The 25,991-nt window shown below is 43.5% G+C and overlaps 1 protein-coding gene across 5 annotated transcripts in view; it reads right to left on the bottom strand.

The window, feature by feature from the left end:
* Positions 1 to 25,991, bottom strand: part of SASH1 (SAM and SH3 domain containing 1) — a 377,873-nt gene that overhangs the window by 218,739 nt on the left and 133,143 nt on the right. For 2 of the 5 annotated variants that reach the window (XM_040429259.1, XM_040429261.1), the window contains exon 1: positions 8,393 to 8,863. The exons of 2 other annotated variants lie outside the window; for them this stretch is intronic. In XM_040429259.1, coding sequence (XP_040285193.1) covers positions 8,393 to 8,494 — 102 coding nt within the window. In that variant the 5' untranslated portion in view covers positions 8,495 to 8,863. Of the gene's footprint in view, positions 1 to 8,392; positions 8,864 to 25,991 lie in introns of those variants that run through there. One more of the 5 variants, XM_040429263.1, reaches the window with a different exon arrangement.

Genomic DNA, 25,991 nt, shown 5'->3' with positions numbered 1-25,991 from the left:
AGAAAATTGTTGGAGAATGTTACAAAAGATGGATATCTACCAGGCAACCTATGCTTTGAGAAGAAAAATGTCTCTTTGAAAATGCTTTACATTCCTATCATTCATACAGTATAAAGACCTAGCAGGAAGCTTCCATACGGTTCTGAAAATAAGGCGGGTGGAAGATGACAAAAACAAGCTCCAATCCTCCTCTTGGAAGATGCTACACTATAACTTAAAAGACTATAATTTCACAATTTGAGATAAGACATGCGTTCTCTGATGAAAACCACTCTACACCAGCTTCCAAAATAAGAGAATAATCTCAAGCCAATAACGGCAAGAAAACATCCAACCAATTTCCTGATTACTGCTTCACAAACAAAATACGCAATTAGGCACAAACAACTTGGACTTCCTAATGTAGAATGCCTTTATCACTGTAACTTTACATTCCGATCCAGAATATTGTGGAAGACACAGGATCTGAGGGAGGTGGGTGTCTTCCTGCCCCTCGGTGGATGTTTTGGATTAGAAGTCTCCACAAGTGAATGATAACAGATGGAGATGAAGGGGAGGTTTTTCACACAGTATATTCTTTAATTCGGAGAGGTTATGCAAGACGTATAATAGTTCACAACCCGTATGCCTGATGCATCTGGAAATAGTTAGCATAGATCTGAAATGTATTCAGTCTATCCTAAATTAGAATCAGTAACTTCAATCAAGATAAGACTGCTTCATGGAAGAAATGAAGGAACTTTTGGGGGATAAGGCATGACAGAATGTCCTCTCTATAACAGAAGGTATTTACGTACCATACTCACAGCACAAATCCACACAATAAAGAATCAAACTCTCATTTTGGGCTAGTAACAACGGTTTCTGACTTAGCCTTCATCAAGTATGAAAATTGTGGGTCAATATACTTTTTTCTGTTTAACAATGCCATAATAATTCTGTATTCTAATGGCTTTAGGAAGGAGCTTTGTCGTTTAATTTAGCCCACACCGCCCTAACCTTTTTACTTAACTTGGATTAGGACCTCCCAAGCCTTACCTTCATAGATTCATCTTTATATAGCAAATGTTATAGGGATTTCCAAAGTCCTAAAAATCCTCTTTAACGTGTGACAAATACATTAACAACATGTGCACCAAAAGAACTTGTAGATGACTTTCTTCTGATGTGAGGAAATGATTGCCTCTTAATAATTCTGGCACATTGTACATCAGCAGAGGTTTGCTATTAATGGCGTAAGAAATGCCAGTCTTAAAGGTGTTCTGTAAGAATATGGGGGGGGGGGGGTTGGCAAACACACCAATTGATGGACCTGTAAAGGGAAGCCTACTTATCTACTTTCCACTCCTCATCCAGGCCTGCCATGCTCCGCTGAACTCCTCCGCTGAAAACATCAAGTTTGACGATGCCTGCAGCCAATCACTGGCCACGACGGTCACCAGCTACCCTTACGTCATGATAAATGGTCACATGGCACAAAGGGTTCCAGTAGCCAACACAGCCAGTGATTGGCTGCAGATTGTGTTGAACCAGATGTTTTCAGTAAAGGGAGCCCAGTGAGAATCTCAGGCCTGGAGGAGAAGGAGCCAGCACCGGGAAGCAGGTAAGTAATCTTCCCATTACAGGTCTGGCCAAATGGGAGGGTCTGCCAAACCCTCACCCCCATTCTTGCACAACCCCTTTAATCCTTTCCCCCCACTGAGATAATATATACATATGCATGTAGATAAAAACGAAATAATAAAATGCAATCATAAATAACAAACAAACCAAGTCAAAAAGCAAAGACCAGATTCACTTTGGTGCAGTTGCTACCTACACAACTAGCACACCAACTAAAAACCTGAAACAAGTAGGGCAAAGTACTGATCTGGGTCACAAACGTCCAGCAGGCAGCTGGTGACAACTCACCGTTAATCTCAGATTGCTATAAATAAGCAGCATGAATGGGTGTCTTCATGGACTCCCATAGTCTTTTCAAGCATGGTATAAACATGCACAAAGAAAGCTCCCAGAAAAGTAATTGAGGGATGCAAACAAGGCACAAAGTCTGATCTCTGACAACAAGGTTTAGATTGTCTTTATACCAAGTTGTTTCTGATCTGCTGGATTAACCATATACTTAATAAATGGCCTCTGGGCAGAGCAATCCGACCTACAAGTGCATGAACAGGAAATGACAGCACAATGGATTGTTCAGACATGGCACTATGTTACATGTTTCGGGATAATGAGAGGATCTCTGTGCCAGCATCTATGGACTTGGATTCCTCTATAGCTGCCATGAAGCTTTACATTTAAAAGCAGATGCCTGACTCCAGTAAGGACAAACCACGACAATAACTGGACTGTTCACTGACGGGAATTTCAGAAGACGCATCTACATCTTGTTTTTATCTCCTCTGAATGAGCCGATCTGTCTTTGACTCCGGTGGTAGAATGGCCACTTTATGAATAGAACAGACTGGAGCTCTCTATATAACCTCCAGTGGGCTGACCCTTTAAATGGCTTTCTGGAGAGAATCTAGCACAAGCATATATCTAATATATATATATATATATATATATATGTTGTTAACCCCCTGATGACTTTTTCACAAATGAGATAAGTAGGCAAATATCTAGAATCTGGGGAATACAATTTCTTCCCTATCTGCTAATCCACAAATTTCAAATGGCCGGCAGAAGAAATTTCAGTAGGGCCTTATGCAAAGGGCTGTATCCACAAACTGCAGATCCGTAAAACACAGATGATGTCCATGTTCCATCCACATTCTTTTATGGACTCACTGACTTCAATTCTATGTAATTTGGGGAATAGCATGAGGCCTCTTTCACACTTGCATTGTCCGGATCCGTCGTGCACTCCATTTGCCGGAGGTGCCCGCCGGATCAGTAACACCGCAAGTGAACTGAAAGCATTTGAAGACTGATCCGTCTTCAAAATGCGTTCAGTGTTACTATGGCACCCAGGACGCTATTAAAGTCCTGGCTGCCATAGTAGTAGTGGGGAGCGGGGGAGCAGTATACTTACAGTCCGTGCGGCTCCCGTGGCGCTCCAGAATGACGTCAGAGGGCCCCATGCACATGGATGACGTGATCCATGCGATCACGTCATCCATGCGCGTGGGGCGCCCTGATATCACTCTGAAGCGCCCCGGGAGCCGCACGGACGGTAAGTATACTGCTCCCCACTACACTTTACCATGGCAAACAGGACTTTAGCGTCCTGGCAGCCATTGTAACCATTCAGAAAAAGCTAAACGTCGGATCCGGTAATGCGCCGAAACGACGTTTAGTTTAAGGCCGGATCCGGATTAATGCCTTTCAATGAGCACTAATTCCGGATCCGGCCTTGCGGCAAGTGTTCAAGATTTTTGACCGGAGCAAAAAGCGCAGCATGCTGTGGTATTTTCTCCGGCCAAAAAACGTTCCGGTCCGGAACTGAAGACATCCTGATGCATGCTGAACGGATTTCACTCCATTCAGAATGCATGGGGATAATCCTGATCAGGATTCTTCCGGCATAGAGCCCCGACTACGGAACTCTATGCCGGAACAAAACAACAAAAGTTTGAAAGAGCCCTAAGACGTGTGTATTTATTTTTGGGAAATCTTTGCTTTGGTGTTTATCCATTGACTTCAATGGGTCCATAGATCACATTTTGCGAACCAGAATAGGACATGTTCTATAATTTGCAGAACCGGCATACGGATGCAGAGTGCACACATGTGGCACATGGACAGTTTCTGTATTTTGCGGATTCCCAGTTTGCAGACAGCAATTCGGATACTGTTGTGTCCTTGAGGCCTTATACAATACTGTTGTCCTACATGACCCTTGACTCTGCCGGATGCTTGTTTTACGATGGAACAAGGGTTCCATCATATAGATGGGGTAAATTCTGTATAACTCAACTTGACCATACACCAAAAATAGAACTGAAAATCTGCTGGGCAGCAATTTATAACTAAGCTAAGCAAGTTTTATGCAAAAAAAATATATATATTTCCTCATTTCCCTGGTTCTTTTCTGGCCCTTGTTTACTTGCAATAAAAACAATCTCTGCCCCTCCCCCTTCTCTGCTAAGGGAGTGGATACAAGAGCTGCCCTGAGTGACATGTCTGTCTGCTGGGAGAGACTGCAGCATGTTGTATGTGTAGGACTAAAAGTCCAAGCTGTATAATGACACTGCTAAGGGAGTGGATACAAGAGCTGCCCTGAGTGACATGTCTGCCTGCTGGGAGACTCAGCAGCATGTTGTATGTGTAGGACTACAAGTCCCAGCTGTATAATGACACTGCTAAGGGAATGGATACAAGAGCTGCCCTGAGTGCTGGGAGAGACTGCAGCATGTTGTATGTGTAGGACTACAAGTCCCAGCTGTATAATGACACTGCTAAGGGAGTGGATACAAGTACTGCCCTGAGTGACATGTCTGCCTGCTGGGAGAGACTGCAGCATGTTGTATGTGTAGGACTACAAGTCCAAGCTGTATAATGACACGGCTAAGGGAGTGGATACAAGAGCTGCCCTGAGTGCTGGGAGAGACTGCAGCATGTTGTATGTGTAGGACTACAAGTCCCAGCTGTATAATGACACTGCTAAGGGAGTGGATACAAGAGCTGCCCTGAGTGACATGTCTGTCTGCTGGGAGAGACTGCAGCATGTTGTATGTGTAGGACTACAAGTCCAAGCTGTATAATGACACGGCTAAGGGAGTGGATACAAGAGCTGCCCTGAGTGCTGGGAGAGACTGCAGCATGTTGTATGTGTAGGACTACAAGTCCCAGCTGTATAATGACACTGCTAAGGGAGTGGATACAAGTACTGCCCTGAGTGACATGTCTGCCTGCTGGGAGAGACTGCAGCATGTTGTATGTGTAGGACTACAAGTCCCAGCTGTATAATGACACTGCTAAGGGAGTGAATACAAGAGCTGCCCTGAGTGCTGGGAGAGACTGCAGCATGTTGTATGTGTAGGACTACAAGTCCCAGCTGTATAATGACACTGCTAAGGGAGTGGATACAAGAGCTGCCCTGAGTGCTGGGAGAATCAGCAGCATGTTGTATGTGTAGGACTACAAGTCCCATCTGTATAATGACACGGCTAAAGGAGTGGATACAAGTACTGCCCTGAGTGCTGGGAGAATCAACAGCAACTTGTAAGTGTAGAACTACAGGTCCCAGCTGTATAATGACACTGCTAATGCACACAGGATCTTCCCCCTACCTTCTTGTGCAATGCTCTCTCTAGTCTGTCAGCTCCTGTGCCCAGAATTGTCTTCTCACTGCCTGCAGCTACCCAGTCTGTGCAGCAGAAGGGGTTAAGAATCCTAGGAGAGAGCAGACAGCCGCAGTGAAGGGGGGCGTGGGGTGACGTCTGGTTTACAGGCTTGTAAACGACCTTTATCAGAGCAGGGAGAGAAGCTGACATTACAGGTCATGTGACCCTCAGTGAAATCTGAGAAACCAGGCACTGCAGATAACTTTCCAATTAACTCACTTTGTTATATTTGCCTAGTTAGGAACATAGAAAGAACAAAAAAATAACTCGGACAATCCCTTTAAAGGTGTTGTCCCATCTAGACATTTATAGTATATCCACATGATATGTCATAAATGTCTGAGAGGTGTGAGTCCCCCTCCTCACTCAGCTACATTCAGAAGTCTCATAGAAGTGAATAGAGAAAGACGCACATGCACGGCCAACTTTCTATTCCTGGTGGCACAAGACCAGGTCCCGATGCTACTCACCAATCCCTCTCAGCTTCCATTCCAGCACTTTCCAAATCCTTGCTGATCTCACTCTTATGGTCCCTCTGGACACACAGCAAATGATTGCTTAGTCAACCTATGGCTGAGGTAGGTCACCGCTGTGGCCAGAGAATGGGTAAGCAGTAATTTCCTGTGTTCCAAGAGGGACCTGGAAGTAGAGATTAGGGGGGACCCAGGAAGTGTCGGAATGGCAGCAGCAGGGGGATCAGTGAAGTAAGTATCACTTCTTTGGCCCTTTAAAGACACTCTTGACAGCCGTCAATTTAAGGTTTGGCCTACACCCGTTCCTCCAACCTCAGCCATAAACATGTATGCTTGAGAGAACAACAATCAATGGTAATGGCTAGCCACACATTACAGATAAATGGTCACGCACGTAATACACAGAAGCATTTGGTATCCTATGTACAGGACCTACATCTTTAATGTCCATAGGTGCTAACTGGGCATATGGACAGAGGTATTAGCGGTGAGAAAACCCCATTTAAGGACATTCTCTCCTACTACAATTTTGCAAATGGCGAGTCCTATTATTTAGGACTTTTAGCACTACAACAGATACCATGATGCTTTCATGGCTGGTTATAAGGGGCGCCTCCCCCAGAATGGTAATGCCAGGGTGTTACTGAAGAGCCACATTGTGATGCTGACTTTTAGTTTAACAGGAACATTTTCAGTTTCAGCTGCACAAAGTTGTAAAAGCATTTGAGAAATACAGTTTACAAGTGTCAGGACCTTACATTTTAGAGAGAATGACCAAAAGGTCTGGATATTGTTTTTGTAGCCCTGGGGATGGTAGCAGAGTTGGATGAGACAACTTATCAGTGAATTGATGGCTTCCTCATGCCAGGCGCCATTCATTTGCATAGTACTGAATGACAGCAATAGCCTTTTTGTCACAGACTATCTGACTCCTGGGCCTTCCCAGAAGGCGACACGAAAGGGATTTCAATACGTCCTGATTTGGTGGTGGTTTTGCACCTCAAGATGTTGTAACCCAATGTGCATTCTCTGCGTTGCGTCCCTCAGCCATGCTATGATCTTCTACACAAGGTGGACCATAAACAGGTGAATGTCTGAACAGCACCAGGGAGACACCCGCTCTATAACAGATGCCAGTCTCCTTTTGGCACACCTCTCATAGAAAGTCTAGAACCCATATTTACTTCGGTACACAACTACTTTTGCTTAGCTTCGACGACGAACACTGACAAGAGCTCAAAAGAACGCAAATTGGCTTTTAGGTAATCACATCTGGTTGATACGAAAAATAGCAAACACTCTACAATAATGTCAAATTTTACAAGGTTCACTCATACAGGTGCCACAAATGTACTGCCAGAGAACATGGCTGAGAAGGGCATATGTGGGGCATCCAGTATCATAGTGAACGCTTTTCAGCTTGTGGCTTCATGGATCCTACTGATGAATACAGTATAAGCACATACCAGCACTATCAATAGGGGGCAGTCTTACAGGATGAAGCTACCCTAGTCAAAAACATGGAGCACTCAAAAGTCTAAAGACAGATAGATAAGATAGTGTAAACCCATTTACGACAATCTGAAACCCGTCACATATACGTAGAATCTTACAACAGGTGGCAATATATATCATTGCAAGCGTCTCGATATTGGTCCTATACGCTGGCACCACCGACTATTCTTCTACTGCAGTGGAGATACCGCCACACTAGAGAACATCCCATACACAGATGAGAGGACTGACCACACAATCAGGAGTACTGGTACTTATGTCAATACTTCATGACACCAGGGTGAGAGGAGCCAGAGGCTATTCCTTCAGCATCTGGTCACCGACCCTTGAGACATCCCAGTTTACAGTTCACACATGGATGAGGACTAAGCTGACCATCTTGTGTGCTGCTCTGTGGACACATATCACGTCTCGGGAGATGCTGATTCTCTAGAGAGTTTTCAGGGTAACGCTCCCCGAGAAAAGCGTGAAAATACAAAATCACATTCCCCCTGACAAATATAGCGCCAACATATTCCACAGCGCTGTACAATGACTGTTTACATGTGCATCAGTCCCAGCAACAGGTGCCAATTACATGCTCTGGCAAAGCTGGCAACTGCATATTATCATGACATTAAGGCTAGGTCTACACGACGACATTTGTCACGCGACATTTTTTTTATAATGGTAGTCTATAGTGTCGCAATGCGACATGCTGCGACGCGACAGTCGCAAAAAAATCCATCTCAAATGGATTTGTCGCGACACTATAGACTACCATTATGACAAATGTCGTCGTGTAGACCTAGCCTTAAAGACAAGTCACATCCTCCACAAGTCAGCCGGGGGGCGCTCTGTATAGCACGGCTGGATAAGAATGGGAAAAGCTCCTGGAAAACAGCTGGATATTTACAGGGCAGTGGCATTTGGCTGTGACAGAAGAAGTGACACTGGAAAGTGCGGTGAATGGTCTGGGGGCAGTCAGGGATTATAGATATAATAGAGTTATCCTATATACCTACTGATAGCACAGGGTGAACTAGTCAATCAGCACAATCCACACCTATTGATTAGTATGTCCTGGGATGGAAGCCTCCTGAGGGTCATTATCCCAGAGCCCCCTCCCCCACTCACCAGCATTCCCATCACCTCTGTCCAGAGACTGGAGAAGGCGTCAGGCACGATGCCCTCAGCTTGGGGCTCCTGGCTGCTGGCTTCTGCCTGTTCCCCCTCCATTGTGGTCCAGCCAGCGATGCTTCAGGAGGTGTTAGTGCCCCTTGGTGCTCCCTAGTACCATTCCTCAGCTGGCAGTCAGTGTAGCCCCCAGTGTGCACCCCTGTGCCCGCTGTAACATAGTATCTCCTGGTGTGCCCCGCGAGCACAACCTCCACTAACTCCAAACTACTCTGTGGGCACTGGACCGGTCCACAGAGTTTCAGGAAGGGGTGGCAGCCGCCCAGGTAGCTGTGCAGACAGCGTCTTCGGTAAGCCTGGCAGTAAGTGTCCTCCACAGGGTGAGAGCTGTTGAGCCCGGGACGGTAAATGGGCTGTCCGCAGCGTCTGTGGAACTTGGAATGTGTGCACACCTCCCCCTCCCTGACTGAAGTGTGCTCTCCCGACTTCACATGACTGCTCGCTGTGGGGAACGCGCTGAATGACAGCTCCAGTCTGACGAGAGGAAGGCCACCAGTATAATGCTGGGCACAGGGCACGACTTCTAGTCCCTACAGATTATGTAGGAACCTGTCCTTGAAGTGTCCCGTTGGCACAAACTTATCTACTCTACAAAATGTATATGGAACAGATTTTCTTTCAAAATGGAAGTCATTGATAAAATATTTAAATGTATAAAAAATGCCAATATCGCTCTGCTGTGAGCACTATGGAGAATATAGGAAAACATATTTGCATATGGATTTTGGTAAAGCTTCACTCCATTTGTCTTCTGCAGACTGCGTGTATTCTCATACATTGCAGGCTGCTTAGTCACATTCAGTGTAAAATCTGGCCCAAGAGCTCTCTTGGTTGTAAAGATTAGGTGGGCTTCACATTCTCAGTTCTGTTATAGAGAACAAAATAATGGCAGCGCCAGACCCATCCCTTAGCGGACATGGACGGCACCCACTGAATCCCATTACTGTTGTCAAAATCCGCTCGTGGTTTAGCTCCAATGAATATAGTAGAAAGAACGGCAACACTCATCAATAAGTAATGTCATTGAATGGAGCTAACCAGAATTGTGATTCACCTTTGCTAGTAAATCTCGTAGGCCACACCCCTTGTAGGAATAGGCGCTGATCATTTCTCTAAATCTAAATATACCACATTTTGATGCAGTTTGAGCTCAAATTTAGATGTATTCACATTAGTAAACGTGGGCTGTTGTCTCCCACCTGTCCTCTGCTTCCCACTGACACACTTTCGCTAATATCTAGTGTTGAGCGAACTTGTGTTTTAAGTTTGGCGTCTAAATTTCTGGTTCGGGTTATTGAAGAATCGCGTTATGGATTCGAAATTCCGTTATGATCCATGGTAGTGGAATCCATAAGGTGATTCTTCGATAACCCGAACTTTAGACGCCGAACTTAAAACACAAGTTCACTCAACACTACTAATATACAGTCGTGGCCAAAAGTTTTGAGAATGACACAAATATTAGTTTTCACAAAGTTTGCTGCTAAACTGCTTTAAGATCTTTGTTTCAGTTGTTTCTGTGATGTAGTGAAATATAATTACACGCACTTCATACGTTTCAAAGGCTTTTATCGACAATTACATGACATTTATGCAAAGAGTCAGTATTTGCAGTGTTGGCCCTTCTTTTTCAGGACCTCTGCAATTCGACTGGGCATGCTCTCAATCAACTTCTGGGCCAATTCCTGACTGATAGCAACCCATTCTTTCATAATCACTTCTTGGAGTTTGTCAGAATTAGTGGGTTTTGTTTGTCCACCCGCCTCTTGAGGATTGACCACAAGTTCTCAATGGGATTAAGATCTGGGGATTTTCCAGGCCATGGACCCAAAATGTCAACGTTTTGGTCCCCGAGCCGCTTAGTTATCACTTTTGCCTTTTGGCACGGTGTTCCATCGTGCTGGAAAATGCATTGTTCTTCACCAAACTGTTGTTGGATTGTTGGAAGAAGTTGCTGTTGGAGGGTGTTTTGGTACCATTCTTTATTCATGGCTGTGTTTTTGGGCAAAATTGTGAGTGAGCCCATTCCCTTGGATGAGAAGCACCCCCACATGAATGATCTCAGGATGCTTTACTGTTGGCATGACCAGGGCTGTGGAGTCGAGGAGTCGGAGTCGGGGGAAATTTTGGGTACCTGGAGTCGGAGTCGGCAAACAATGCACCGACTCCGACTCCTACTAAATTTAGATTGGTATAAAAAAAAAAAGCAAGTTTAAATGTCCCAATTCACAAAAAGTTATAATTAATGACTTCTTTACTGTAAGAATAAAGACCAATGCATGCAGTGCCTCACGTAACCGCAAAACGAACACGTTAAGTGACCGTGAAGAAGCATGCTTTTCATGTGCTTCACTATATGGCACGCAACGCACAATTAGGAGCCGCAATACTTATACTTTCCATAGTGTTGTGTTCTGCTTTTACAGGGAACGCAGCGTCCATGTGTAACCTAGCCTCTCACTGATAAGGGATTAAATAAATATGTTTTTTGCAGGACTAGAGAGTGAGACACTTGTATAAGTGAAGGGAATGGAGGGACAATAGTTCAAGACTGAAGCTGTAAACCTTTGGAAAAACTGCTGTCATTTAGCTAAGGCTATAAAAACTAGCTAAGGCTATAAAAACTTGTTGGCTTCCCAGCCAGTAGTCCTGTGGTAGGTTGCGTTTCTTTCCCTCAAGGAATGTATAAAATACATTCGCATATTAATACAGAGGAGTCTCGGAGTCAGAAGTACATAAAACTGAGGAGTCGGAGTCGGAACATTTATCTACCGACTCCACTGCCCTGGGCATGACACAGGACTGATGGTAGCGCTCAACTTTTCTTCTCCGGACAAGCCTTTTTCCAGATGCCCCAAACAATCGGAAAGAGGCTTCATCGGAGAATATGACTTTGCCCCAGTCCTCAGCAGTCCATTCACCATACTTTTTGCAGAAGATCAATCTGTCCCTGATGTTTTTTTTGGAGAGAAGTGGCTTCTTTGCTGCCCTTCTTGACACCAGGCCATCTTCCAAAAGTCTTCACCTCACTTTGCATGCAGATGCGCTCACACCTGCCTGCTGCCATTCCTGAGCAAGCTCTGCACTTGTGGCACTCCAATCCCGCAGCTGAATCCTCTTTAGGAGACGATCCTGGCGCTTGCTGGACTTTCTTGGACGCCCTGAAGCCTTCTTAACAAGAATTGAACCTCTTTCCTTGAAGTTCTTGATGATCCTATAAATTGTTGATTGAGGTGCAATCTTAGTAGCCACAATATCCTTGCCTGTGAAGCCATTTTTATGCAACGCAATGATGGCTGCACGCGTTTCTTTGCAGGTCACCATGGTTAACAATGGAAGAACAATGATTTCAAGCATCACCCTCCTTTTAACATGTCAAGTCTGCCATTTTAACCCAATCAGCCTGACATAATGATCTCCAGCCTTGTGCTCGTCAACATTCTCACCTGAGTTAACAAGACGATTACTGAAATGATCTCAGCAGGTCCTTTAATGACAGCAATGAAATGCAGTTGGAAGTTGTTTTTTTGGGATTAAGTTAATTTTCATGGCAAAGAAGGACTATGCAATTCATCTGATCACTCTTCATAACATTCTGGAGTATATGCAAATTGCTATTATAAAAACTTAAGCAGCAACTTTTCCAATTTCCAATATTTATGTAATTCTCAAAACTTTTGGCCACGACTGTACTTTTGATAGAGAACAGATGAAAGGTGATATGAGTGCAGGATCAGACTGCGCTTAGTTTGTAGTCTGTTACCATGGAGACACATAGGTCTCCATAGGAGCTGTGGACAGAAAGTGAGTAAATTTGTAGATAAGACTAACTCCAAAGTAGCTTTTTTCATTTTAGACCGACTGGAACAAGCAAGTTGGTTGGTATGAAAAACTGTTAGACTTCTGAATTTAGCTCTAGACATTTATGTACAAATAGATCCTTATATAGCTCAAAACTAGTGTTGAGCGAAGTTTTGAAAAATTAGATTCGGCTGCTTCGCCAAATTTCCTCACAAAGCGCATTTCTTTGTATTCAGTATACGTACGCAATGACGGGGAATGAAGATTGCGCCACCCTCGTCATTGAACCCCTCAGATGCCACGTTCATTACTGATTGCGGCATCTGCAAATAGTGAGGGCTTTCAGGGGTTAATCCATTTAAAAAAAAATGCTCACCTTATCCATTTGAGCGCGAAAAGGCAGATACGATTATCCTGTTTGAAGACCTTGAGCGGAATCTTGCGCGATGCGTTATTATGTCATCACGCTGGGCAGCGTAGTGACGTCATACGTCACTGCGCATGAGATTTCGCGTGGGCTCTTCATGCATGATGGCCAGTTTATAGCAGGTATCTTTATATTGGTTTACTCTGCATAGAAAGGGTATATGCTTTGTTTTCCTGCATTCCCCACAATGTCACAGGGTATGACACAAAATATTAATATGAATGCTTTACAGCCTAAAGCCGTGCACCTGCTTGTCATCCATAGCGTAGAAAACAGGTTTGATCAGCTTAGTCGTCTGGAAGGCCATTGGGTGGAGACACACCTTTATAAAGTATGTCTAGGCCTGAAAGTATATTTCAGGAAAGCAAGCACTGGAAACATGGTCGTCAGCTTTATGCTTTCATGCAGTCGACTGATGTGCCATGATATTCCAACCAAAATAGCTAGGAAACATCCTGTGCTGGAGCTGCCATCGTCTTTTCAATAGTCGCCTTCATTCCTGTGAGCCGGCTTGACTCACAAAGTAAATATTATGTTCTTTGGTGTGGCCCACAAGCTAAGGTTCTCTGGATGCTTCACTGGGATCACAGGAGGTATGGACCATGAGCTGAGCTATGTGGAAATACTTCAGACTTTTATTTCTTTCCTCTGTCCACAAACATTTCATGATAGAAAACCACAGCAATATGTAGTCACTTAATCGATGAAGATACTTTTATTGATTATTCCAGCAAGGGATCCTCCAGCCGCTCTACCACCATCTTCTATGTCACTAATAAGGCCGTCATCAAGGTTCGCGAAGGACCAAAATGTTGGCTGATTATATTTTGTGGATTTTACCTCCTGACCTTTGATGGAATTACAAATAAAAGTATCTTCATTGGTTAAGTGACTACAGCGTGCAGTGGAGTTCTGCCCTACCACTGAGCACCTACATACTTCCAGAATGTAGACTACTTTTTTGCAGCACGGAACCTCCGATGCGGATCACGGACCCCATTCAAGACCACATGTGGCGGCCCTACAGTCAGTGCCCGTGCATTGCAGATTGCAATTTGCGGTCCGCAGCACGGGCTCGGCCGGCAAACACGTTCGTGTGGATGTAGCCTAAGGTGCATCATAACTGTCTAGGGGGCAAGAAAGAGCATCACTATTGTGAGCTGGCACCAAGGGGGCATGCTTACTGCTTTGGAGCTCTAGGGGAGCATCCTTACAGTTGGGGTGGCACCATTACTGTGTGGTGGGGCACAATGGGTATTGGGCAGGATTAGAGGCATGGCTTATTGTAAAAAAGATAAGTTGGCAGAATGTGCTACGCACCACTGGTGTTGTCCTTTCTTATATTTTTTACACTCGGTCCATCATTCAGTGGCAGACCCAAGTATGAGGAACTTCACACTTCAATCTCTCACTGTAATGATAGATGGCGATATTGACAGTAAATGTGAATTCTGGCATCTTTTGAACTATTTATTATTTTTGTAATTATTAGCTATTCTGAATTATCACAAATTCGCTTTCCTGTTGCCCTTGAAGCATTAATCTGGCCAAAAACTAGAATTGGCTTAATGGACAATTTTGATGGTTTCCCAGGTTTGCCACAAATAAAGAGTATTGTGTGTGTCACTATGATCTATTAGAAACCAATTGTTTGCTTGTTTTATCATACAGTGTATCTTGCCAATCTGTATATGATTGCACAATAAATTAATAATGGATATGCAATATTGCCTGGGCATGCATGTTTATGATCATCGGGTGAAAAGCTGCTGCCCAAATGAGTGTTTGCCGAGATTTATTGTTCATGTATGGCCACCTTTACTAGATTTCTTCTTTAAGCAGCAGGAAATTCAAAGCAGCAGTCCAAGTGCATGGACAGGGATCTGTACAGTATATTACCTTTTACATGAGGGGCAATACATTACATTTATTGGCGCTATGTGACGGCTAACACATTTTCACACATTCATAGCAGTTAGAAAGGCAGGTAACGTCTTGGCGGAGTGTCAAGTATCTGGACTGTCTACACTCAGATTGCATCATGAAACGCTGAGAAAACATACATTGATTAATGCTACACTACTTGAGTTGCCGGTGAGCTGGATATTCCAACTGCTTAGCACCCGCTAGGAGAAAATGACTCCCAAATGTGGCTACCTCTGGAACACATCCATTTCTTTTCCTGACTGCCAACAAGGAAAACTATGAATACTGCACCACAGCAAATAAGATGCGTATATGTCTGTATAAGCATATAATGGCATACATAGCATATCATAGCTATCATAGTAACATAGGTTCATCATTTATACAACAATAATCGTTAGATTAATTATAATCTTCAATGTCGGTTACTATTAGATAAGTATCTAGACTTTTTTTTTTATGCTGACATAGTATTACCTCTTGGCATACTGCATTCCATAGTTTCACTACTGTAACTGTAAAGAATCCTTTCATCTGCCTTGCCCATGCTGCTGGTTTATTTAGGTTTTTCTGTAATATTGTAATTCTGTAATAAGAAGTTGAGTTTTGCCCAAGACTGAGAAAAAAAATGTGGTTATGTATAGTGTAAAAAAAACCCTTGACAGAAATCCCTTAAAGGGGTTGTCTGAGTTATTTTTTTGTTCTTTCTATGTTCCTAACTAAGTAAATGTAACAACTTTCCAATTAACTCACTTTATCTCCAGTGGCTGGTTTCTCAGATTTCACTGAAGGTCACATGACCTGTGATGTCAGCTTCTCTCCCTGCTCTGATAAAGGTCGTTTACAAGCCTGTAAACAAGAGGTCACTGTGCTGGCCACGCCCCCCCCCCCCCCTTTCACTGCCAGCTGTCTCCTCTATCCTAGGATTCTTAACCCCTTCAGCTGCACAGGCTGCAGGCAGTGACAATTCTGGGCACAGGAGCTGACAAACTAGAGAGAGCATTGCACAAGAAGGTAGGGGGAAGATCCTGTGTGTATTAGCAGTGTCATTATACAGGTGGGATTTGTAGTTCTACACTTACAACATGCTGCTGATTCTCCCAGCACTCAGGGCAGCTCTTGTATCCACTCCCTTAGCAGTGTCATTATACAGCTGGGACTTGTAGTCCTACACATACAACATGCTGCAGAGTCTCAAAGCAGGCAGACATGTCACTCAGGGCAGCTCTTGTATCCATTCCCTTAGCAGTGTCATTATACAGCTGGGACTTGTAGTCCTACACATACAACATGCTGCTGAATCTCCCAGCAGGCAGACATGTCACTCAGGGCAGCTCTTGTATCCACTCCCTTAGCAGTGTCATTATACAGCTGGGACTTGTAGTCCTACACATACAACATGCTGCTGATTCTCCCAGCACTCAGGGCAGCTCTTGTATCCACTCCCTTAGCAGTGTCATTATACAGCTTGGACTTGTAGTCCTACACATACAACATGCTGCTGATTCTTCCAGCAGGCAGACATGTCACTCAGGGCAGCTCTTGTATCCACTCCCTTAGCAGTGTCATTATACAGCTTGGACTTGTAGTCCTACACATACAACATGCTGCTGATTCTCCCAGCAGGCAGACATGTCACTCAGGGCAGTTCTTGTATCCACTCCCTTAGCAGTGTCATTATACAGCTGGGACTTGTAGTTCTACACATACAACATGCTGCTGAATCTCCCAGCAGGCAGACATGTCACTCAGGGCAGCTCTTGTATCCACTCCCTTAGCAGTGTCATTATACAGCTGGGACTTGTAGTTCTACACATACAACATGCTGCTCAGTCTCCCAGCAGGCAGACATGTCACTCAGGGCAGCACTTGTATCCACTCCCTTAGCAGTGTCATTATACAGCTGGGACTTGTAGTCCTACACATACAACATGCTGCTGAATCTCCCAGCAGGCAGACATGTCACTCAGGGCAGCTCTTGTATCCACTCCCTTAGCAGTGTCATTATACAGCTGGGACTTGTAGTCCTACACATACAACATGCTGCTGATTCTCCCAGCACTCAGGGCAGCTCTTGTATCCACTCCCTTAGCAGTGTCATTATACAGCTTGGACTTGTAGTCCTACACATACAACATGCTGCTGATTCTTCCAGCAGGCAGACATGTCACTCAGGGCAGCTCTTGTATCCACTCCCTTAGCAGTGTCATTATACAGCTTGGACTTGTAGTCCTACACATACAACATGCTGCTGATTCTCCCAGCAGGCAGACAAGTCACTCAGGGCAGTTCTTGTATCCACTCCCTTAGCAGTGTCATTATACAGCTGGGACTTGTAGTTCTACACATACAACATGCTGCTGAATCTCCCAGCAGGCAGACATGTCACTCAGGGCAGCTCTTGTATCCACTCCCTTAGCAGTGTCATTATACAGCTGGGACTTGTAGTTCTACACATACAACATGCTGCTCAGTCTCCCAGCAGGCAGACATGTCACTCAGGGCAGCACTTGTATCCACTCCCTTAGCAGTGTCATTATACAGCTGGGACTTGTAGTTCTACACATACAACATGCTGCTCAGTCTCCTAGCAGGCAGACATGTCACTCAGGGCAGTACTTGTATCCACTCCCTTAGCAGTGTCATTATACAGCTGGGACTTGTAGTCCTACACATACAACATGCTGCAGTCTCTCCCAGCAGGCAGACATGTCACTCAGGGCAGTACTTGTATCCACTCCCTTAGTAGTGTCATTATACAGCTGGGACTTGTAGTCCTACACATACAACATGCTGCAGAGTCTCCCAGCAGGCAGACATGTCACTCAGGGCAGCTCTTGTATCCACTCCCTTAGCCGTGTCATTATACAGCTGGGACTTGTAGTCCTACACATACAACATGCTGCAGTCTCTCCCAGCAGGCAGACATGTCACTCAGGGCAGTACTTGTATCCACTCCCTTAGCAGTGTCATTATACAGCTGGGACTTGTAGTCCTACACATACAACATGCTGCAGTCTCTCCCAGCAGGCAGACATGTCACTCAGGGCAGTACTTGTATCCACTCCTTTAGCAGTGTCATTATACAGCTTGGACTTGTAGTCCTACACATACAACATGCTGCTGATTCTCCCAGCAGGCAGACATGTCACTCAGGGCAGTACTTGTATCCACTCCCTTAGCCGTGTCATTATACAGCTGGGACTTGTAGTCCTACACATACAACATGCTGCTGAGTCTCCCAGCAGGCAGACATGTCACTCAGGGCAGCTCTTGTATCCACTCCCTTAGCAGTGTCATTATACAGCTTGGACTTTTAGTCCTACACATACAACATGCTGCAGTCTCTCCCAGCAGGCAGACATGTCACTCAGGGCAGCTCTTGTATCCACTCCCTTAGCAGTGTCATTATACAGCTGGGACTTGTAGTCCTACACATACAACATGCTGCAGAGTCTCCCAGCAGGCAGACATGTCACTCAGGGCAGCTCTTGTATCCACTCCCTTAGCAGTGTCATTATACAGCTTGGACTTTTAGTCCTACACATGCAACATGCTGCAGAGTCTCCCAGCAGGCAGACATGTCACTCAGGGCAGTACTTGTATCCACTCCCTTAGCCGTGTCATTATACAGCTTGGACTTGTAGTCCTACACATACAACATGCTGCATTGTCTCCCAGCAGGCAGACATGTCACTCAGGGCAGCTCTTGTATCCACTCCCTTAGCAGTGTCATTATACAGCTTGGACTTGTAGTCCTACACATACAACATGCTGCAGTCTCTCCCAGCAGACAGACATGTCACTCAGGGCAGTACTTGTATCCACTCCCTTAGCAGAGCAGGGGGAGGGGCAGAGGTTGTTTTTATTGCATGTAAACAAAGGGCCAGAAAAGAACCAGGGAAATGAGGAAATATATATATTTTTTTTTGCATAAAACTTGCTTAGCTTAGTTTTATATTGCTGCCCATCAGATTTTCAGTGCTATATTATATTTTTTTCATAACTCGGACAACCCCTTTAAAGTTCTGCATTTTCAGCAAAAACTGACATTAAAATAGTCATTAATAAAGAGATTAAAACTACAATTTGGCCCCTATTCAAGTGCAGAACGACCCCTTTAACATGTACACATTTACATGCTATGTACATCAGAGCTAAGCAAATGGGTTCCTACAAAACTAAATCACGTGACAACTTCAACATCTTTAGAAAGTTGGGAAGAACTTCAAAGCATTTTTGTCCTTCAGAATAGATTGGGTGGAGCAAACAGTTTATTGCACCTTGTGTAACCACAAGGCTGTGAGTCTGCCAGATTCCCGGACAGACTGGCATTATACCAGGGCTGTCAGTGACACGGTTATAGTCTTATGAGTTTTGGCTCCTATGGTTTTCAAATTAAAATCTAGGACGGTCTTGTGAGGGGGAATGTGTTCATCCTGTCTCTTCCTTTTTAGCTGCCAGGGACTAGTAAACAATTCAAATGCTATAGATCTTAATATTTTACACCATCCATTCCCTTACCAGCAGTGCATGTAACAGTTGAGGAATCCCTAAGTGACTTCTAGAACTGTCCTGTTTATTACAGTCCATTGTACTGCAGGACGATTAAAGGAGTTTTCTCTCTTCAGCAAATGGCATTTATCATGTAGACAAGTTAAAGGGTTATCCAACCACAAACATGCCCCCCCCACACAGATTGTACTTGCCTCACACAGATTGTACTTGCCTAGCTCCCCGACACCCGCGCCACTTCTGCTGCCCATACGGTCGCTGCTGCATCTCCCGGGTGACGCTAGGGAGTCTTGTCCCCGTCGTGGCCTGCTATTGGCTGCCCCTCCAGCTGGATGTTTTGATCCACGTGACAGGGAGATGCAGCAGTACCGAGGAGTGAGGTAAGTACAATCTGTGTGAGGGGCCCAGGCATTGAGGGGGCATTGTTGGGGTTGGATAACCCCTTTAATACAAGGCACTTACTAATGTATTGTGATTGTCCATATTGCCTCCTTTGCTGGCTGGATTCATTTTTCCATCGCATTATACACTGCTCGTAACCAGTGGTTATGGGAGATGGCCAGTGCTTTTTCCTATAGTGTGCAGGCACGGCCACTGCTGGATTGCAGGGTGCTCGTAACCATGGAAACGAGCAGTGATGAAAAAATGAAACAAGCCCTTTAAAGGTTATCTATCAGCAACAACAACCCAGCCATAATGCCTGGTATGGCCGACCCTGCTCATAAGTTTTTTAATTAGCAGGGTTAACCCTACTAGTCATTATGGCTAGCTTAGTAGGGTTGATCCTACTGATAGATGCTCCTTAATAGGATAGAATGTCAATAAGTAAGTATATTACAGGGAATTATAAACCTTGGGAGCAAAATGCCATCTGTACTGGACGAGGCCCTGCTGCCATTGTGGTGACCAATGTATATGGAGGGTGGCAGAAAGTTTTAGCTTCTATGGGGTACATTGTATCAACATATAATTATTCTACCGAGGAGTGCATAGAGTGTGACATCCACCACCACCCCTACTTCTTCAAAGGAATGCCATACCCATATTATACTGGGAATATGTAGAAATGTGAATGTCTTTTGCTCGTTAAGTGCTAAAAGGGTTTTTTCAGGATTTTTAAAGTGAAGGCCTGTCCTCAGGATACTCCCTCACTATCTGACGGGAAGGGGTCTGACACCATGCACCCTCACTTAGTAGCTGTTTTGTAGTAGCCCTAGTCCCAGACGTCAGGATCGGAACTACACAGCACTGTCCATTGTGTAGTGGATGGAGCTGGTCACTGGAGCACTGCTCCCACTGTAATGAATTGGAGCAGCACTGCAGTAACCAGCTAAATCCACAACACACTGGATGGAGCGGTGTAGTTCTGGTACCAGAGCTACTGTACCACAACTGATCATTGGGATTTTGGGGTGTCCTGAGGATAGATCATCACTTGTGAAATCCTGGACAACCCGTTTGAGGTCAGACACCCTTCCGATCAGCTGTTGTCATCGCTGTATTCTGACCCCCATAGCTTTTTTTTATAGTTAAGGCTACGGAGATGTTTACGGCTCATTTCAGGATGATCTGTAGTTTTTGCTAATACCATTCTAGGGTGTGTTTGACTTTTTGACCACTTTTTATTCAATTATTTTGGAAAATCAAAGTGATAAAAAAACTGCAAATCGGTCTTTTTTTTTTTTTTTTTTCGTTACGCCATTTACCGTATGAGAATTTTTTTTATTTATATTTTAATAGTACAGGCATTTTCACTGGCAATGATGCCCATGATGTTTTTTGATTTTTGATTGTTTATCAATTTTTATTTGGGGGAAAAGGTTGATTTGAATCAGACGAACTAACAAAGACAGACAAACAAAATACCAGAGTCATACGAAAATGGGTCGGAACCAGACGGGCTATGCAGTACCAAACGAGAGACAGAGAGTGGTCAGAAGACAAGCCGAGATCAGAACCAGACGGACTTCACAGTACCAAATGAGAGACAGAGAGTGGTCAGAAGACAAGCCGGGGTCAGAAGCATGAGCAATCCAAATAACCACAAGAGCGAGAACCAGGAACACAGCTAGTGAATCAAAGACTATCACTGGCAATGATGTATGGCCAGGAATGGATCCAAATAGAGCACCAAGTCCCTGCATCAGAACTTGATAGGTCCATTAACTCGACGCTCCATTAGTGAGAACACTAGACACACTAACAGAGCAGCTGAGATAATCAGCCCACGGCTAATCTCTCCCAGCACACTGCCGCTATAAAGGATGCTGTAGTGCCACCAGGAGGTGTGGCTCAGCAGGGCATCTCTCCTAGCGTGGTAGTGCTGAGGCTGAGGATCACAACGCTGGAGCCCAGACAGGTAAGTTTGTTACACATAAGACCTCCATTGCTGCAAGGCAACAATGCTGACCACTGAGCCTACTACAACCAGGTGAAATCTATAGTATGACAATTTTTTGGATAAAAAATATTTGGGCCTTCAGGGGACACATCTCAATTGTATTAAAAAAAAAAAATTATATTGAATTTCGTGTTATCAGAAAATGACCTATTTTCTAGATTAAGTTTTTATGTTAAACATGTATTTGTTTAAAATGTGTGGTAATTTTTTTTTTTTACATTTTCCATGTCCCTATCTATATTTAAAAAATAATCCTAAAATCATGCAATATTCACACTGCCCACTAGACCTAAAATATGTCAAGGCTTCCTGTTCTTTGAGAGTATCTACATATTAATTACAGGGGACCTCACTGACTTCTGTAAGATACTTTTCTAGGCATGCTGTGTGAACCATGCAAAGGTCAGGAGGGAGTAGATAAGCTGTGAAATCACATATTGTGAATGGTGGATCCTATGTTATCTATACATAGGTGATATCTGTCATTGTAATTCTGCCTGTGATAATAATGCGATGACTACTGAAAAGTTACCTGTGCAGAACACGAAGTCTCCGCATATTATTAGACCTAGTGGTAAGTGAGAAAACTGCATGATTTTAGATGATTTTTAGAAAGGTTAGTTGCACTGCAATCTTCGACTTTTCCCCGCTCACGCCAAGTCTAAAAAAGTGGGTGTGGCGTTGGCGGGGAAGGGGACGTGTCGGCAGGCCTGTCTCATTCATCACTTTCTACGTTTTAGGAGCAGAAAATTGTCTAAATGTAAGACAGCTAGGAAGCCGGCTTACATTTAGACTGGCGCTAGATGCACCAAAGTTATGTAGAGGCTAATGCCTCTATATAACCTCGGCGACCCACCGCCAGATATAGGGATTATTAAGATGGGTGTCTAAAACGCCGGTCTTAATAAATGACCCTCATGTTCCTAGAAGTTTGTTGAATTACATATAAATGGGTTATTATAGGTTTATACTTTGCAGGTTTTAGCCAAAAGCCAGATTAGAGCCTAAGTAGAGGACATAACTGAATGCTTTGCAGCCCTATTCCTATTACATTTCCTGCTATTACTACTACTCCTGCGTTTTTATCCATTCCTAACAAAATGCAAAAAATGCCAACTGGGCAGCAGAAACATTTACTTTCACAAAAAAGACCAAATGACCATTTTTCATAAGTGAAAGAAATTGAAATCTCTTTAAAGCCTGAAATCTACTTGGCTCTAAGAAAATAAAGTCATCTCGCAGCATTTGGCAGAAGTAGTAGAAACATAGATGAGCTATTTTGTGGACTCAGCGTGTCTTGAGATGTAAATATGGTGCATTATTTCAAAGGAGCTCTTGAGCAGGCAGGTTATTTTAATGCATTGCCACATAAATGTACCATATTTCCATATTTCCCTCCAAAGTTAGTCAGATTATGAAACACATTTCAGGGCTGAGGACAGTTTGATCCACAACATGTTTTCTAAGATTGTTACAGAGCTGGAAATAAGTTGCTGCGTGAAGTAATTGAGTAATATTTATAAAAAGTGTGTATGCGTGTTTATATGAGACATGGTAGGTAAACAATATGCCACCCTGCTGGCACGGTTCCCGAGATCAGTGGTGGGACTAAAGCTGGCCATAATCGAGACAATGATTGCCTGCATAGCAGACGGTCCGTCGTCCATGGGATCTTTCATATGAACTATACCACCTGCAGCATGCCAGACTAAACTGGCTAACCAGGGAGTGTTTTTGAGAACAATGGCAATGATTGGCTCAATTCACCATAAGCATGCAGTTTTGGCCAAAATTTTCAATTGTGGATAAGTAAATTTTCGGCAGACAAGAGTTTTCCATTGGCCATCACAACCAATAATTTGCAAAAAATTTTTTACTAACGACAGTCCACTGAAATGGCCAAAATCACCCATCCCAGACAAAGGTTGTCTCGTGTATTCAAAAGGTTAATATTTTTTAACGAGTATACACAATCAGGAAAGAGCCTTTTGCTGTGTAGTTTGCGTTTTTAATGAACCAATAAGCACTGATTCATTGAATAATACCACTTCATTAGCATCCTGAATAGTAAACACACACACTTCTAAGGAATGAATCTCCATCACAAAAGAGCTTCTTAAATATCACACCTAGTGGACAGAAGGGGAGTCTGCCAGTCAATTCACTTCCTGTGGGTATTATCCCCTTCAATGACCATACCCAATAGAAAGTGGATGGCATACAGCTAACAGCTCAACATACAGATGGTATTTGCCGTTTCAGACTTGAGGCCATATCTTAAGACAATTAGTGCTCTAGTCCGACAATTAAAGTGCCAGCAAATGAACAATCATATGGTCCCTGCCAGCATTGCCATACACATGCATGCTATTACATAAGTGATGACGCGGCGACAAAATACATTATCTATCAAAAATGGCGTATTCTGCGCCTGAAAAATCCTTACATCACGAATCAAAAGTGGTGATTTGTTTCACCTCATTTATCAAAAGGCGCATGCTATTTTTATAATGTGTCTTTTGTAATTGTAGGCTTATAATTCGTCATTTTATTAACAAACATTTTTTTTACACTGAAGTGTTAAAATGAGACATTTAATTGTATTTGTGACAATGCATCTGTGCTCAACTGGTTTTAAATGTGTGACTTCTTTAAGGCTGATATGTGAAATTTAATCGCTAAAATTGAAACTTTTTGATTAAGGGTCACATCTATCTGATCTGCCATGCACTGTTTGACATATTAAACTACCACAGAGGCATGCTAAATCTTAGTCTACATTTTGTGCCTTTTAAGCCAAACATAAGTTGATAAATGAGGCATTTGCTAGCCTCACCCACTCAAAACAGTTGACATACAGTATATGGCGCAAATCGGTTCGCTATTAATTTAGGTGCATTTTACACCCAAATTCTGGTGCAACATGATTAGTAAATGTCCCCCAGTGTCTCTCACCAGCGTTTGGGTATACATGACCAGTCGCAAAAACATTCAAAAAAGGCAATTTTGTCTACTATTTATTTAATGCATATGGGCACCACTCTTTTATTAGCAGTTAGTTTGTGTCAGCATCACATTAGTGTCTACTCCAGGGGCTCATGGGGTGAGTAGAGTCGGTCGGATTAAAGTTTACATGAAGCAATCAACGATGAGCGCTGTTGTTGGATTTGATCTAGAATTATGATCACACATATTAGAAGGAAGAACAAATTTCTATCGTTGCATTGTATGTTATAATAATCCTATTTTTTACATTTTCATGCCAGCAATCACTTGCCAATATTTTTATCCATAGCAATTAAATAATGGTTGATGCACATAGTTTATTGCTTGTTTGATATTTCATTAAGAAATTTAGTGACTTAAGTAATCCAGGGGAACATAATCTTCACTTAGGGTGTAATAATATACACATTTTCCCTGTAGTAGTTCAAATACCTGGAATGAGACAACCTTTAAACTGATCAGTATGTAGTTGGATATGACTTATTCTCCAAATATAACTTGTCAGAAATAGCAGCACATTTTGCTGATTTGAATGGCAGTTTGGGTCATAATAAAAGAACTAGAATTTAAGTTTTTATTTCTAAAATAGGTAAAATGAAAATATGTTGTCCTTAGAGGGGTTGGCCTATCTCAGACCCTGATGGCATATGGCTAGAATGTTACATAAATGCCAGAGAGATGCAGGTTCCACCTCTGATAACCTTCCTATCTACAGAACTGGGCCCAGAGAGTAGCTGCATATGCGCGGTATGCTCTCCATTCACTGCTATAAGAGCTCCAAAAATAACGGAGCGAGCGCTGTTTTCCGAAGTGCCACAGGAATGAATGGAGAGTGCACTGCATATGCACTGCCACTGCTCCATTCACCGCTATGGGACTGCTGGAAATAGCTGAGCTGACACTCTGCTACTTTTTTAACTACTACTGCAGGGTGAACGCAGGGTGACAGTGCATGTGCGACTGCTCTCTATTCACTTCAGGGCCCATTCTGGAAAAAGCAGTGGGTCCCAGAGGTGGGACTCAAACCTATCCGACATTGATAGCACAGCTTATCAATATACCATTAATGTCTGAGATGAGACAAACCCTTTAAGTCACTTTATGCTTGGTGCTGCATACCTCCTACCACTCTCTATAGTTTCTTCCATCCTTAAGTGCAAATTGCACTTATCATATATACAAAGGGAAAACAGGGTGCTTACTTATGTATTGTCATTGTCCATATTGCCTCCTTTGCTGGCATGATTAATTGTTTCCAGGGTACAGGATTTACTGGACATGTGTGCTTATGAGCACATCCATGATCCCAGCCACCAGAGAGGTTGGCAGTTTTTCCTGTAGTGTGCAAGCACGACCACTGCTGCTGGATTGTAGGGCGGTCATAACCCCTAAATACAAGCAGTGTATAATGTGATGGAAAAATGAATCAAGCCAGCAAAGGAAGCAATAGAGATAATAACAAT

This window comes from Bufo bufo, chromosome 4 (genome assembly GCF_905171765.1).
Source record: "Bufo bufo chromosome 4, aBufBuf1.1, whole genome shotgun sequence".
NCBI lineage: Eukaryota > Metazoa > Chordata > Amphibia > Anura > Bufonidae > Bufo > Bufo bufo.
The sequence above is the reverse complement of the archived record's forward strand: the minus strand, read 5'-3'. Positions and strand labels throughout refer to the sequence as shown.